At 36.7% G+C, this 17026-nt stretch overlaps 1 protein-coding gene across 3 annotated transcripts in view; it reads left to right on the top strand.

Annotated features, from left to right (window-relative positions):
* The window catches only part of ZFAT (zinc finger and AT hook domain containing), a 78921-nt gene that overhangs the window by 15302 nt on the left and 46593 nt on the right, over positions 1–17026 (top strand). For 2 of the 3 annotated variants that reach the window (XM_009882905.1, XM_009882897.1), the window contains exons 3-6: positions 1334–1507; positions 9871–10021; positions 10308–11776; positions 12963–13195. In XM_009882905.1, coding sequence (XP_009881207.1) covers positions 1334–1507; positions 9871–10021; positions 10308–11776; positions 12963–13195 — 2027 coding nt within the window. The remainder of the gene's footprint in view (positions 1–1333; positions 1508–9870; positions 10022–10307; positions 11777–12962; positions 13196–17026) is intronic. The other variant, XM_009882889.1, reaches the window with a different exon arrangement.

Here is a 17026-nt window from a genome sequence, read left to right as displayed (position 1 = left end):
TACGGTAAGACCATGGGAGACAGATTTGTTTGAATCTCAGCTGAATATTAACAAATATTACTGAAATTAAAACATTACCATTTCCATGTAGCATATATTTCCACTACTTTTGCTATTTGCATGTCGTAAACAACTCTAGGCACTACAGCTTTGCTGTTACTGGGGTTTATTTATATACTGTTTCCCTTTCTCAGTAGGGCGGCTACAGCACGTTATGAACCTACATTGAGTTACTTATCCTAAAGATTGTGTCAGCTGCTTCATATTCAGAAATAAAAAATCCCAAATTCACTGGATTAATTTATAAATTCCTTTCTTCAATCAGTTTTTGCTTTCCTTACTCATTACCTCTGGAATGTTTGCATAATGCCTTAATTTGCCATTAATATTTTCTCTGGCCTGCATTTTCTACCACTTCATCTTATGTAGAGAATTTTTGTTAATATAACTTGCAACCCTCTGTTTTTATTCTTTATGCTGCTAATTCTTTATATATAGCATTTTTTTTATTTTTTTTAGAATTTCAGTAAGAAATTCCTCATTCACTTTAAGGAATAAATAGCTTCAAGGAACAACTTAGCTGATTACTGATTATTCAGTCTTATTTCAGATGAGTGCTTTGAATACAACTATTGCGTTGCTTTCTATTTAACAGGTCCCAAAGTTTTCCAGTTTAAGAAGCTGAAGACATTTTGAACAGCAACAGACAGGGGATGATTTAGAAGTGCAGGTCTTCAAAATGAAGATTTACATGTCAGCAGTTAGGTTGAACCAAAGAACTGTTTTGAACCTTAATTCTTCTTGAATCTACATTGAAAAAGCAAAGTACATTTCTGGCTATTGATTCAGAGTAGCAGTGGGGAAAAAAAGCCTTAACCAGAGAGACTGTTGGAAGACTTTCCATTAAATAAGATGGGTAACAAATCTAGTACTAGGAGAAGTAATCCTAAAGTCATCAGAAAAGTTACATATGGAAAGGAGAAAAATAATTTGTTCATTAATGGTGAAATCGTAAGAAATTCAATACCATTTGTAGAATTTGCACAAAAACCCCTTAGTAATGTCAAGATAACTTAGGAACACAAATGTTTCTGAGATTCCATTTTTTAAATTTTGAATTTTTCTTTATTTTGTCTATTTTCTCTAGAAGTACCACACTAGTTTTATTAAATAGAGGGGAAAAAAGTTCCCTTTAGGGACTGATGCAGGACGTCTTGTTTTGATACCATGTGTTTCTTTCTATAGTAGCATTAATTCTTTCTTGTAGTGTTAGTGACTGTTACCTGCATTTCGTTTGTACATAGTTACATTCTTTTTGATGTTTGCTCTTTAGGTAATGATTCTGACGTTGACCTTGACAGGAAGGAAGATGAGCGAGAAAAAACTCCAAAGAGGCCGAGAGTTCAGAAAACAGAGAAAAATGCATCAACTAAGGAGACTGAACAGATTTCAGGAGCTAAAAATCCTATTATAAGTGTGGTTTTGACAGCTCATGAAGCTATTCCAGGTAATGATAACCACTGATTATATAATCAGGTTCTTTTTTGTCCATGCTGACACTGTATAAAATAGTCATTGGTCCAAGACTGAACTGCTTATTATCTGGAAAATATTTAGTAGTATTTGGTTATCTTGATACAGAATCTGTGCATCTGACACCTACACCATTTTAGAACTACCGTCACATATCTTCATAGATATGACAAATGTGGGACCTGGGTGTAGTTATCTACATTAATATCAGTTATTTTTAGTCTGTGAATGATTTTAAAGAAGAAACTGAAAAAATCAGTGACAAAAGAAAAGGAAAGTATTTTTTCCCCATAATATCTTTATATTGGCTTTTGGTTTGTGTGTATATTTATGATAACTGTAGATTTGATTATGAAACTACAAACAGCTTAGTGTGTATATATATAAGTTAATATTTTTGTGTACAAATAGTTTGACAGAAAATATGTATACATATTCGAAAATCAAGTAAAATTCCTATGTGGAGATTAAAGGATTCTTCATCCATAAATTTCTATAGTGCCTTTTCATCAAAGGATTTTGGAATAAATTTGAACTATTTATTTTAAAACTAGATTTGCCTTTGCCTGTTTATATAAACCAGTTACTCACCTGACTGACAGGATCCCTTTTGAATAGTTCTGTGTGTTATTTTCAGCTTTATAGCTTTATTGTTCTCCTTTTTATTATTGCTAACATTTCTGAATATTTGTTTTGCTTATAGTTCTCAGGACAACTATAATGCATTTATTTATTTTACTGTTGTGGGTTGGAAGCTAGCTGGATTTTCTGTGTTGTTCTTTAATATCTTTTGATATTGAGATCTGTGATAAGCTTGGACTTTGTTTGCTAAAATGCATTTCTCATTGTGATGGTAGAGGAAACTGGATGAGCTCACCTGCAGATGTCCTGTGCACTTAGAAGGGAAGTAAAAAACACCTTCACGCTCATTGTTTGAGAAACATCACACGGGGTTTTGGACTTACACTGAGCTGTTAAAAATTTGGTTTTGCAATATTGTAAATACAGGGGAAGGTGGAAGAGGACTGGTGAGCACTGGAAATGTGGAAACCTGGCTTCAGGGTGTTTTGATGTTTGCGCCGTTTTGTTTCACTAACCACAGGCCCCTTTCTCTCGTGAGATGTAAGCCTGGGCTCTTTCCTTGCTGTCGTTAAATACTCATTTTCCCACTCTCTCTCCCACCCCTTTCGCCTCTCTCCCACTGCATGACTCCTCCCCCATCCTGGTGCCAATACCCCTCACTGCTACACGTGAGGCTCCCCTCGTGTCCTACTCCTTCATCTGGGCAATTAACGTGATGGCTGGTTAAAGGGCTCATGTAGGTGTTCGGAAATGGGTTCATGTAGGTGTTAGTTTATGGATCTATACACACATCCTCCCTTCCTCAGGGCTTTTGGGAGGAGCTGTAATTGGGGTCTTCTCTCTCCAGGTGCTAAATTTTATGAAACTTGTAAGAATTTTTGTCTTCGAGTTCTTTACACGCAAGGACTAAAACAATTCTTGAGAGAGGGAGGAAAGATGTGGTGGACAGTGCAATTAAATACCCATTTTCTTAGGAAACTAGCCTAAAGAGGCAAACAAAATAGTAATACATACCGATAGTGAAGAAAATGTAGTAAGCATGTGATGCGGGAGAGGAAATTAAAATCTAGAGGAGATTGTTGCCTTCATTACTACCTAGTAAATTTTTTCTTTGGACAGCAAAAAGTTTGTTTTCTCTTTACCGTGCTTTTTGAGTGACTCAAAATATTAAAACAACTTCAACTTTGGAGCTAATTGTGCATAGTACATATTGCATTCAAAAGGCTTTAATGAACGGATTTACACTCAAATGTGAACCTGCAGCTATTTTTGAAAGTACCCATATTTATTTGGAAGACAGTTACTAATATTATTATTATCTAGTGGGAGGTGTCCCTGCCCGTGGCAGGGGGGCTGGAACTCGATGGTCTTTAAGGTCCTTTCCAAGCCAAACCAGTCTATGATTCTAAAACTGGAGGAACCCAAAGACCTTGAAGAGAGGGAGCGGCACTGTGTTCATGAACACGCGTGCCTTGTATCAGATTTAACGAAGTACAGTTTTTCATAAGCATTGTAATTAAGAATGAGATTGAATAACTACGATTATACACATATCTAAAAATACTTTGTTGTGAATTGCAGATACTTGTATTCATAGTCTATTTTTAAGAACCAGTGCATAAGCTCTGCCAAATATTCAATCTTCTGGGGTTTTTTATGTGTTTTACTTCCCATTTTTAAATTGTGTAAAATTATCAAGGCTTCTAAATCCAATTTGTTATTCATGCTCAATTAGTTTGATTCAGGAGAGATTCTACTTTGAATACCTAAATTGTTGTTTTATATGAGTCCTGTAATATGTTAAAGATTCAGCTTGTTAGTAGGAGACTTTTTTTAAGTTCCTGTAAAGATGGTCAATGGTAGAATTCTTTTCTTTTTTTTTTTTTTTTTTTTTTTTGGTAGAGGTCAAGACACACAAAAATAGCGTAAAGTATTTAAATTCTTGATGCTAATTTTTTTTTTTTTTAATTTCTAAAGGAGTTGGACTTTTTCTCCTACAAATTCTTAATACAACACTCTGGAGGTTTTTCTCTCCCCAATTTCCACTGAGGAACCACTATCTCCTGCTGCTATACCTTGTGCTGTAATTTATCAACACTTGGTTCCTTCTGCCATCAAGATTTTGGGAAGTGGGGAAGAAGTGGAAGAATGTCCTTTTGCTTGCTGTTTTGGGACTGACTTGGTTTAACTGATAACAGTCATTTCTGTTGAAGATGACTTTTTTTTGTAGCTCATGGAACAATGATTGTGGGTTTATGACACATCTGAGAGGATTTAATATTAGGCTGTTGTCGAGGGAGCTTTCCTGCATGTCTCTTATTTCCCAGTTCACTTCTCCTTTCTTGCGCTGGCTGTGGTGCTTGTGTCAGCCTGTGGTAAACTGATTCAAAAAAGTGGCAAAATAAATACACATACATGTGCATACACACATAACCATTTTCTCTGTCAGAGAATTTTTTTATTTACCAGTTTTGCTTTCTAAACTGTCTCACACTGGGGCCGCACAAGTTTGGAAGGTTGGAAAGTGGTGAGAAAAGGAGTCTTTCAGGGGAAAGGAGAAGGATTGAGACTACACCTTTTCAAAGTAGCTGAGTGACTTAAGTCATTAAGCGCAGTAGTACAGATGCTGTCCCAGGGGCGGTGATGTCCTCCCACCCCACCCCCTGGCCACAAATTCCTGTCCTTTGGAGTGTTGTACGTGTTTATGCAGTTGTGTGGTAAAACACACTAGAAAACTAATTGTGTATTTGCAGAAGGAGACACATGGTGTAGATTTTAGCCAGATCCATTCTCTGATCCTCTTCATAAACTCATGTGCTGGCACTTCAAAGGCATCATGAACATGTAGTTGAGTGGAGGGCTAGACAAAAGAAGCTAACCTTATGACAAATGTGGAATTAAGCAAGGTTAGGAAAATTAAAGCCTTCCTCTCTGAATGTGAGCAGGTATCTATATTACCACAGTGTTACAGATTGATTTAGCTCAGCCAATCTAATGTCCACCTCTGTTGAAAGGGGCAGTAATCTTCATCCCACCATACACAGGTCTGTGTTTCTGTTTCGTTGTCCGAGTTAAAATGTGTTTAACCTCATGGTGAACCAACCTATAAAAATATTAAAAGATTCTTCTGCTTTTTTTTAAACTTTATTTTGGGAGTAAGGGGTAGGTTTGCGTGGGGAACATCAAGGATTATGGGTAGGGTAAGTTTCTGTTGGTTTCACTTTCAAAACTGTCTTACAAGGGGTCATCTGCATTTGGAGCACCTTCCACAGCGTATTGTAGAAGCTGAGAAAATACGTTTGTTCAAAAAAAGATTGTAAGAAACAAATATTCACTTCATACCTTTAACAAATTATTTCAGCTATCCAGACCACTGTACCTATGTTATGAAGATTTTTTTTAAACTTATAAAGGAAAAAAAAAGCCATAGCCTTAAAGATTGATCTGGTTGGATTAGTTGTCCCTAAAAGCAGTTTGCAGCATCTCTATCGGAAGGAAATAAGAAGCTTAGTATGTAAAGCCTCCCAGATTCTGACAGCCATTGAGCTGGTGGTTGCATCTGGATCATCATATTTAATACATATCTATTTATTTGCCTAAATACCTTCTTGAACACATTTACATTTTCAGTCTCTGTGCATTGTGCAGTAATTGTTCCATAACTTAATTACACACAGGGTAAAAGTGTATATTCTTCTGTTTTAAGCCTGCTGACTGCTTGTTTCTTCAAACTGCTCTTTGTTCGTGGTTTATGAGATAGAGAATGATTATTCACATATTTTCACAAATTTTCACTTGCTAACTTTAGAGGTCTTTCTGATACTCTTTCATTTATCTCTCTTCCAAGCTGGAGGTCTCTGAGGCCTATATGCCTTTTCCAAACAAAGTATGTCTGTTGTGTTTCTGTTTTCTAGTTCTTCTATATCCTTTTTGTTGTCCGTGCTTGGAGTTGTAGGAGGTTCAAGGAATTTAGTTGGATTTTAGTAGGAATTTGGTTGATGATGTCTCCTGTTTTATTTCTGATCCATTCCTAATAATTCCTTCCATTGTGATTACTTTTTAGACTGTTGATACATATTGGAGAGCTGTCTGGTGAAGGTCAAGCCACTTTTCTAAGGGACAGACTGTAAGAGATTAGAGGCCATCACTGAGTTTGAGCCAGAGATAAGGCACGCTGGGTAATGCTTATCTGTGGAAGTTGCTGTCGGAATGTCATGAAGCACTCAAATCTTATTACTCTTAAAGCAGATTTGCTTAGAACAGATGATATTGACTGAAAAGATGAAAGCAAAAGGCATAAATAAAGCCTAGTAAACTAAAGTTCATTCTGCATTTAAAATAGAGATATAATAGTGCTGGAGGAAAGGTTTTTTTGAAAGAAATTATCAGTACAGTTAACCTCTCTTTTTCCCCCTGGTATTTGTATACTCTGACTTCTTGACATGATTGTCTAGAGAAACAGTTAGGAAAACTTCTATCTTCCTTATTGGCATATGATATTTTTAATGGAAGACCAGACCTTATATCTGTTTGCCTTGTTCGTACACTTTTCCCTAGCCTGTGGCAGCTTTTAGAGGCACAAATGTTGAGGGCATTTTCTTGGGATGTAGGATACATGGGTTCACTACCCATTAGGTTGGGTAGAGCTTAGAATCCAAGTTTCTCACTTCCTGGACGTCTGTGTTAGTCATTAGTTTTGATACAGTAGTGGTTGCTGTGGCTACTGGTCCTTTAGTAGCCCATACTTAGGCAGTGTCCCAAGTGGATGGAGCCATCTAATGATTCTTAGTGCTTCACTATGTTCTAAAGGTAGGAGGTAACAACCTAACACGAGGGGGGTTGATTGCCCACTGTGAGCAAGTCCTCCGTCGGTATGTTTGAAGAACTGGATCGATCTCTTTAGGTTTTTAGAGGCGTTTGTCTCTCTACTAACTGCATAGGAAATCTAGAGGCGGTAATACTAGGATGACCTGGAGCATTCTACCCACTCCAAGCGTACAAAATACTGGTGATGTAGTACTTATCTAGTTCACCTAATTTAGGTGATTAAAATTTTATACTGGTAGCACAAAAATCTACTAAACAGTTCAGCAGTCTTTTCAGGAAATGCTCAAACATCCTGAAAGGCAGAAGGGCACAGAGGAGGTTCAGTGCAGAGTGTTTAATGAGGATCTTCATCTCTCATTCAGGAAATGGGAGGCCTGAAAGAGGTAGCAATGCATACAGACCAGTTCAAGATGTTTTCTTTAAACTAAGTTGTTCTAAATATAGAAGAATTTGCTTCTATTTTAAAAATACTGAAATATGGAAACACCGCTCTGGGGTCTAATGTCTATTTTATCATCTTTTACTGAACCCACTGATTGAACCACATCTCCTATACTGTAATGACAAGCTCCTGTCTCACTGGGCTACTACAGTGCAATTTGGGAGGTGCAGTCCTGCTGCAGAACCTGTCATTTGTGGGAGAGGGAGTGACAGGAAGAATAGAAGTGATAATGTTCTGGTAACATTTAGGTTGAAAACTTGGAAGATTGGTTCTGATCAACTGGCAGAATCTTTAGTACAGAACTGAAAGCACTATTAAAAAACAGTAGTCCAAAAAAGCCACTTTTAGGTCCAGCCAGTTCAGTGAGCAACAGAGCTATTACAGTCTGTTTATTTACAGAGTTGGCTGATGTCCCATCTTTTACAAAAAGCTTCAATAGCCTTACATACTCCCAAATGGCCTCTTCTCAAAATATCTCCTTTCTCACTTTAAATGTCTCTGAAAGACCCACAGGATCTTCATCTTTCTCCCTTGTTTTGTCTCCAGCACTGCTTTCCTCAACTTAATATCCCTAGGTCTTTCACACATGTTGTTGGGTAACCCTCACTTAATACTGTTTTTTCCCCTGTATACTGTACCTGCCTTTTTCCTGATGCTTTTGCTGATCTGCAGGCTGAAAGTTGTTTTTTTTTTTTAGGGAAACTAGGTTTAGTAATTTGCGAACCAGCTAGTTTTCTTTGGACTGTGTACTCTTTGTGGTTTAGTTTTGTTGTTCTTATAATTGTTGCTTCAGAGACTTTATGTTAATACTGCATATATTTTTGTAAATAATATCTTCAGGAACCTGCTGTTTGAGTGGAACAAGAATTAATTTCATCCTTTTGTTAAAAGAATAGCTAATGCATCATTCTTTGAACTTTCTTCTTTCTATTCAGGTGTTTCATTTTATATATACTTACATATGAATGACAGAATCTGTTAAAAATATGGTTTTTTAACATATTTTAGTATGTTGATTCTGTCTTTTGCTTTCTGGGCTTTCATGTTCCATTTCTTTTATTTTTATTACAAAATTTTTCCTCTGTTACAAAATTATATTGTACTTTTTTTCTTCTCAGCTTCTAATCAGGTGAATTGAAATGAGATCAGATTCTAAATGTAATATCCAAGAAAAAAAAAAAAAGGAAACTTAACAAATTTCAGTTTTACCTGAAGTTGTTAACTTCATTTTTTAATTCAAAGATATTTTCAAGTGCAACCTCTCTTACTTCCTTGTCCCTAGTATATGATAGAACAATCTTTAATTATAAGTCCTGTAATATTTTATCCTAGGCTGGATGGCTGTTCATCTATTATTACATATTCATTGTCTTGGTTTTCTTTTACTTATTCAGTATATGGTCCCTTATTTACTATTTGTTTTTCAGTATCAGACCAGAAAGCAAAAATACTTTTTTTTCAAAGATTTTTCTATAGTACTTGCTAGTAGAATATGAAGATTTGACAAATATGTGTATAATTGTAATATATATGTGAATAAATACATAAATATGCAAATGTGTATAATTTCAACTTTTGAAGAGAATAGCATTCCCATTGTACACATGGGTTAGACGAGTTACAGACAAAAAAGTAAAGAGGAGGGGAACAGTCAATAATAGGTGATTGCTTTGATATACATGAGGTTTTGTGTTTTGTTTTGTTTTGGTTTTTTTTAGATTATATTAGTATTTCTATGGATTTTCAGTACCTTCAATGTTAACTGTGGCTGCCTGGCATTAAGTTTCTCCTGCCACTGTTCAGAAAATAAAGAACACCCAGCTAAATAATCTCAACTCAGTCACATTTCAAAATATGCTTATTTGTGCTTCAACTAACTGTAAAGCTCTGAGGGATAGAGTCTGATCTTACTGCTTTCAGTATAGCCCCTTCACTCCTGCTTCTAATGGAGATTGAGAAATGCACATGGAACATAGTCTTTTATTCTGAGGTGATGGCAACATGCCCCAAAACATAAGCAGTAAAAGATCTGTTCAAGGAAAAGATGTGCAGATTTTTAAACATAGACTAACCAGTATCTTTTCCCCAGCCTCAGTTGTAGAAGTGGTTAAACGCCTTGGCTGAAATTTTCAAAGGATGTCGTATGAGGCAGAAACAGAAAAATCAAAATTTCATTTTGTCAAGTTACTTTTTTTTTTAAAGGTGGAACTATTTGGATATAGGATCTCATAATAGTAGGCATCAAGCACCATGAATAACCCTCAAAACTAGTGGTCCTGGAGTGTTATTTAAGCAGATCTGTGGTGTAAGTACTGATGTCTTCTGGAAGTGTATCTATCATTTTATGAACATGAATTTAACAACAGAAACTAAAATAGTTGAAATAATGATTACAGGGCTTAATGTTTTGTTTACACGTGTATATTATAGACAATGCACGTTTTCATATGACGTTTTTAATGAACGTTTTTTGTTCTTCCTTTTAGGAGCCACAAAAATTGTTCCTGTTGAGGCTGCTCCCCAAGAAAGTGAACCCACAACTCCAGAGGCAACAGTTCAAGACCCCTCACAACGAAGAGGATATCAAGAATATGCCATCCAGCAAACCCCCTATGAACAGGCAATGAAATCAAGCAGGTAATTTTGAAGTTCTTTACATTTGTGTTCATGCAAAATATGAATGAAATGCTTCCCTATCCATTTTCATGAAATTGAAATATTTTCTGAGCCTTTTAAGTTAAGGAACTGCTGAAAATAATCTGTACGACAATAAGTTGCAGAATTTAAAAAGTCTGTGGAGAATACCTTTTGAAAATAAATTAAAGTAACCATTTCTGTCCATTATGAATATCTAGGGAAGTTCTGACAACATATGTCACCAAGTTTCAATATTGTAAATATAACTGGTTTGGTTTCTTTTTAGGTTGGGTCCAACTCAACTGAAGATTTTTACATGTGAATACTGTAACAAGGTGTTCAAATTTAAACACTCCCTCCAAGCGCATTTGAGGATTCATACAAATGAAAAACCTTACAAGTGTTCGTACTGCAGTTACGCCAGTGCAATCAAAGCCAACCTTAACGTTCACTTGCGGAAACATACAGGGGAGAAGTTCAGCTGCGATTATTGTACGTTCACTTGTCTCAGCAAAGGCCATCTCAAAGTCCATATTGAAAGAGTTCATAAGAAAATTAAGCAGCATTGTCGCTTCTGCAAAAAGAAATACTCGGATGTTAAAAATTTGATCAAGCATATAAAGGAAACACATGACCTTCAGGATAAAAAGGTGAAGGATGTTTTTGATGAACTTCGCTTGATGACGCGAGAGGGAAAAAGACAGCTTCTTTATGACTGCCATATTTGTGAACGCAAATTCAAGAATGAACTTGATCGAGACCGTCACATGCTTGTTCATGGTGATGAAAGACCCTTTGCTTGTGAGCTCTGTGGTCATGGAGCCACTAAATACCAAGCCCTTGAGCTTCATGTTCGAAAGCACCCATTTGTATACGTGTGTTCTGTGTGCCTGAAGAAATTTGTCAGTTCTGTGAGACTCCGTGCTCACATCAAAGATGTCCACGCAGATTTGCAGGAGACTTCTGTTTTTGACAGTTCTATCAATCAGAGTTTCTGCCTGCTTGAGCCGGGAGGTGATATCCAGCCGGAAGCCCTTGGTGAACAGCTAGCACAAAGTGCAGCTGAATTGACTATCATGAGTACTGATGCTATTAACACACCACAGCCATCTGCTTGTAAAGGTGAATCAACAGCTGCAGAGGTAAACCGTAATGGTCAACATAATGGTGACTTAAAAATTGATACGGTCCCTTTGTTAGAATTTGAAAATCCTCCAGTGGAGAACGTGACAGAGATGCTGTGTCAGACAACAGACACAGAAGTCCCAAACATTCAATCCTGTGTAGCATCAGATTGCTTTCTGCTCAAAAACGGTACTTCTGGTTCTGAAGAGTTAAAAGTTTCTTCAGCAAATGAAGAGGAAATTAATCACTGCAGTTCTGTAAATGAACAAGGTGAAGAAATGCAGCTTTTGCTGTCTGAAGACAAAAATTTAAATACCAGTCAGAACAATGCAGTGACTGAGAACATTTCTGTTTCTGAAGAGAGAAATCATTCTGTTCCTTCTAGTGAATCTGAAACAAGCAATCCACCAATTCAAAATTCAACAGAAACCACAAACCCTTTGCCAGCACCAGAAGCTAATGCAGCCCTCAGTCCACAGGCAGCCTCTTCCAACGCAGTTACGTCAGATGGCGGGAGTGGAGCTGCTGCCTTTATGCAGATCTTGGATAGCTTGCAGAAGAGACAAATGAACACAGAGTTGTGCGAGAGGATAAGGAAGGTTTATGGAGATTTAGAATGTGAATATTGTGGTAAGGAGCAGTGGGATTACGCTTGGTGTTTTTAAATGTTATGTAGTGGGCCATCTTTTTCCTGCTCTTCTGGTTTATAGTGTTTGATGTATTTGTGTATCTTTGTAGCAGTATTAGTTTTGTAGTTCAGTATGGATTCAGGGGTCCAGCGAGATTTACTTTGTGCTGTATAAATAGTGGGAAATGACTCAAATATCCTCAAAAAAACCCACTGGTGGAGTATAGCGTAGCAGTGCTTTGCTGGGCTTAATTTTCTGTTGATGGGAAATTTGATAGAATTAGATGATTTCTGTCCACACGCCTCTCCCCGCATAATAACTTCACTGGAGCCAAGCACAGCAGATTTAGGCAAGTGATCAGTATGTGTCAGACCGTACTTTAAGCTTCATTATCAGCTTAGTATAAAATTCAGGGTCTTTTTCATATAGTATGGGAGGACGTATGATAATATACATTCCGTACAATCAACACGCATACTGGCATATTTTTGTGTACGTGCTGTGAACCAGGTTTTTTTAAATGAAAGTTTTCATTATATAGTGTGAGATCAAGACTGTTCTGATTGTGATTGTTTTTTTTTAATTTATGGAAGTGGAAAGACTACACCATTCCCGTTTATTCTAAATGAAAAATTTTGTGTTTACATAACTGGAAAAGAAATACTTTGGGATTTATCTTCTAGCCTTCATTCTTGAGAAGGGAAAGGAATCAAAGTTTGGGGGGAAAAAAAAAAGAAAGTTTTGAAACACCATAACATTGTACATTAGATGAAATACTATGCACTTTTTCTTTTTGGTGCCATTATGTCAGAAAAGCTTCTAGGAAGGAATAACATGAAAGGAAGTAAAAAAGATTTTGACAGTCTCTTTTAGCATACAGTTGCTTTCAGATCCTTTGTATAGGAGAACAGATTTAAATGACTTTCTTATTAGGAAAAAGATGATTGATAAGTATTAAAGTTGCCCTTGTTAGGCTGTTTCAGGACATAAGATATCTTTTTAGACAAAAGTGTTTTTTGTAAACATGTTTTCCGTAGCAAAGCATCTTTAGGACAAGTTTTCATTAAAGACAAAAGGGACAGGATTCAAACAGTGTGTTTTGCCCTGAAAGAAAATTGGGTATGTATTGGCATTTTCACTAACAATTGTTTAGAAATTACTTTCTTCGTGTCTAATTTTATTTTCAGGCAAGTTATTTTGGTACCAAGTGCATTATGACATGCATGTTCGTACGCATACTCGAGAACATTTATATTACTGCTCCCAGTGCAATTATTCTTCCATCACCAAAAACTGCCTTAAGCGTCACGTCATTCAGAAACACAGTAATATTTTGCTGAAATGTCCAACAGAACATTGCGACTACTCTACTCCAGATAAATACAAGCTCCAGGCACATCTTAAAGTTCACACAGAACTGGTAAGTAATGAACGGTTTGTCTAAATTTGGTGTCATCATCACAGTGTTTGGAATTGTGTGGCAATATTTGAAGACATAGGTAAGAGTTCTTACCCGAGTGTTCTCTGCATACTTCTGTGTGGGGAATACATGAGTGACAGCAACTAGATATTTTGTCCTTCTTGTAGTAGTTTCCAGGAGAGTTTGTCTGTATCCGTTTTTTTCCTTTAGTTTTCCCAGTATTTCAGATTGTCTGGGTTTTGAGAGAGTACAATGAGGTCTGGTACTATTGTTACTTTACTTCATTCCATGGACCGACCTGAATTCCCTTCCTTCATAAATAGATGACTGTGGTAAAATGAAAATATGTTCCTCTCTTAATTACTATAGACAGAAGAAGTTTTAAGTTGTTGAGAAGATTTTTTTTTTTTCTTTTTTTTTTTTTCCCCAATAGCTCCAGCTAGTTGCAGCCAATCTCTTTAAACATCTATCATTTTCTGTTGTGGTTACAAAGATGAAGAGATGATGTTTTAAAGGCTCCTGTCTTCCTCAGTGAGCCTTCCAGCTCTGAATGCCATTGTGTTCAAAACAGGTCTGGTCTACTTCTTCAGCATGCCCTGTTGCATGTTTTCTTTGACACTATGTGAAGGGCTGCACACCTGACTGGAAGCCCCTCTTTGTGTAAGCCACTGCTTTGTGATCTTGCTCTGATTCAACATTGTAACATGAAAAGTCTTTTGAGGAAGAATGTTTTCTACGTGAACCCTGCTTGCATTTGTTTTAAAAATATGTTTTAAAAAACATATTATAGTATTCAGAATAACAAATATTACAACTAAGGAATGAGATTTTTGTTCTTCATGGTTAATTAAGGTGCTTTTTTAGAAGTGAAATTATTGACGTGCTTTTCTTGCAAGATTAAGAAAAATCACATTATATATGTGATATTCACACATCAGCGTTGCCTTGCTTTTTCTTGTTGATGTTTTATTATTTTCTATGAGGTTAAGCTATGGTAAGAAAAGGTCTTCAGGCCATGGATCCACGTGGCAGGATTCTTTCTGCTTGCAAGGTGTAATTGATCAGGGACATTCTAGACTTGTGTATACCCAAAGAGGTTACAATGTGCATACAGTCACAAATGATAGGAACACAGGTAAGCTCCTTCTCATTCCCAAATACCCTCTAGAAAAGGGTGTTTGCAAGAGCATGCTCTCCCAGAATAATTAATTTATTCTACTTTTGACTGTAGTTTTTCCTGAAGGCCATCTGGAGTGCTTATGTGGAACATATTACCTCATACGATTTTATATGAAGATACTGGTATTGAAGTACAGTTTTGGATTACATACAATGTTTGGCAAGCATGCTTTTTGTAACTAAACTTTCTTGACTGATAGAGCCAGAAAATTGGCATGTACTATGTCCTTGCAATTTGGGTTATTAATAATTTATGTGGTAAAATACTTCCACAAGGTGATTTATCTTTTTCCTGAATTTATTCTTATTCCAGCACAGGAGATAAGGATGCCAGTTGTTTAATAGCAACACTCATTCTTCTGTCCTTTAAGAACAAGGAAATGTTCACATAGATGGACCTTTCTTCATTCTTTGTGCAACGTTCTTATTTTCACTGTCATTGTCTTGTCAATAAGTTTACAGACCCTTGATAGAATGCACCACGTATGACACATTCTTTCTAATCACATGAGAAAGCAAGTTCACAACTCACTTAAAATACTGTGATAAATATTGTTGTCACACTTCCTTTTACTAGTGAAATGTGATGCTTGAATTAAGGATTCATGTTGATTTTTCCCTGGATGTGTACAATTTCTGCATAGCTACTTAAAAAAGCTGTTCACAGACTGTGCCTGTTGGTTTCATGTCATCTTCTGCAGCCAGTGGGTAGGCTGGTGGGCAATATTTCCAACAGCTAAAGTTCCTTTAAAGGTGTTTGTAACAGAACAGAATACTTCAACTCCTACTCTTGTTAAACATTACTCTTTTGTTACTGCAGGACAGTTTTAAGAAACAAAATAGGTGACACAAAAGGGAAGGCTTTCCCCCCCCCTTTTTGTCCCCCAATTCTGTAGATATTTTAAACAGAATCTGAATCTGTCAAGAAATGTGCAGAAAGCTCACATAATAGACGTTCTTTTGGGCTGCTTTTGAATTTATTATGATGTCCATCTGATGGCAGAAATCTGTGTAAATGGTGTCTGAGATTACTTAAGACAAAAGAGCCTAAAATTAGATATCCTATATCCTTATATAACAACCCGTTTTTCAAGTGTGTTGAATGTCTGACAGCTCCCACCAGGCAGATCATTTTCATGATACTGAATAGAACTGAGAAAATACGTTTCAGGATTAAAAACAGTGTGACAGCGAGATCTTTCAGAATTGTGCTTACTGATGCTTAACCTCAAATATATTTCAGTATTTAAATGGATTGAAAAGATCATGTATTAGAATTTACTCAGTAGCTAAACTTGACAGTGCTCATATTGGCCTTTGCCCCCACTGCTTGGTGTATTTACTTAATGCATACCTCACTGAACAGGACCACTCATTCAAAAATATAGTACTTTAGAACAGTACTTTACGCACAGTTAAATGTGGAATGCTACCTTAACGTTGATTTTTAGTTTGCAAAATCAATACTTAATAAATGTTAAACTTAAAGGTTCCCCAGACATAGTTGATATCAAAATCTCAGATAAGTTCATTGTATGAATGCGTGTCTTTCCTTACCTTGTTGCTGGCTGCTCTTCAACTGGATCCTTGTCTTATTTGGTGAACAGGATAAATGATGGTTAATGAAAAGTAGCTTACTGTTCATCCCTGTTACTCGGTATATAGCCACACATTTTATTCTCTATCCATCATCCAAGTCTTGCACTGAATTTGGGATTGTTTATTCCCTGGGGGATGGTGATGGGGACTGGGTGTGTGCTGCCCGTTGCCTCAGTATTGGCTGCACATCATTGTTACAGGGAAGATTTTTAGTTTTCAAGTCTGGGAATTGAGGCTCGGCTTGATTTAAACCAAAATTTTGCGTATATTCTCTGAATTTTAGTACCTGTCTCTTACCTCTAAGGCTTGTGTAGTGGTTTTTGACAATTCTTGGCATTTATGGAGCTCTTTAGAAGGTCAAACAATGACACGTGTGAATCACTTCAATGTGGTAGTACCTAGGAAAGGGATGGGCAGTTTATAATGACTTTAGAGTAATTTATAGTTACAAGTGAGCTAGTGGTAACATTGGGGACCAGTTGCAGAATTAACAATGCTGATGTAGGTACCAGAGTTTGTTTACAACCTCCAGTTGGTTTTACAATACTCAATATGCTGAGCAGATAAACATCATGGAGAGGTTTTGTGTCTGAAATAATTTTAAATCTATATACGTAATTGATACTCCAAGATAAGCAACTCTGTAAAACTGGAGCTCAGACTCAGAACCGCCACTTGCTCTTAGGTGCCTATGTCTGCATTCACTTATAGTTGTGGATATAAATGATTCTTGTCTTTGGAAGGGTACTTCGAAATTTTATTACGCTGCTGACCTTTCCTGTAATAGCGTAGTTAGAGCTTTTGGTAGGAAGTGAGACACGTGGGCTCTGATTGCTTGTTTTCTCTTCCTGAGGAGTGTTCATTTTCAGACCGCCACTGGTGTGGCTGTGATACCTTTACCTCTGGAGCAGATGCCACTGTGTACTCAAGAATGCAAGGTACTGGAGAGGGAAGGAATTAACCAAAGAATCTATGGTCCAGTGGTCAGGCGCTCAGTTAGAAAATGGGTTTTGTTCTTGGTCTTTGCTTCTATAATGAGCGTCAGCTAGTCAT

The sequence above is a fragment of the Charadrius vociferus genome, unplaced genomic scaffold (genome assembly GCF_000708025.1).
Source record: "Charadrius vociferus isolate BGI_N301 unplaced genomic scaffold, ASM70802v2 scaffold360, whole genome shotgun sequence".
NCBI classification, from domain to species: domain Eukaryota; kingdom Metazoa; phylum Chordata; class Aves; order Charadriiformes; family Charadriidae; genus Charadrius; species Charadrius vociferus.
Note: the sequence above shows the minus strand (reverse complement) of the source record. Positions and strands in the feature narration are given on the sequence as shown.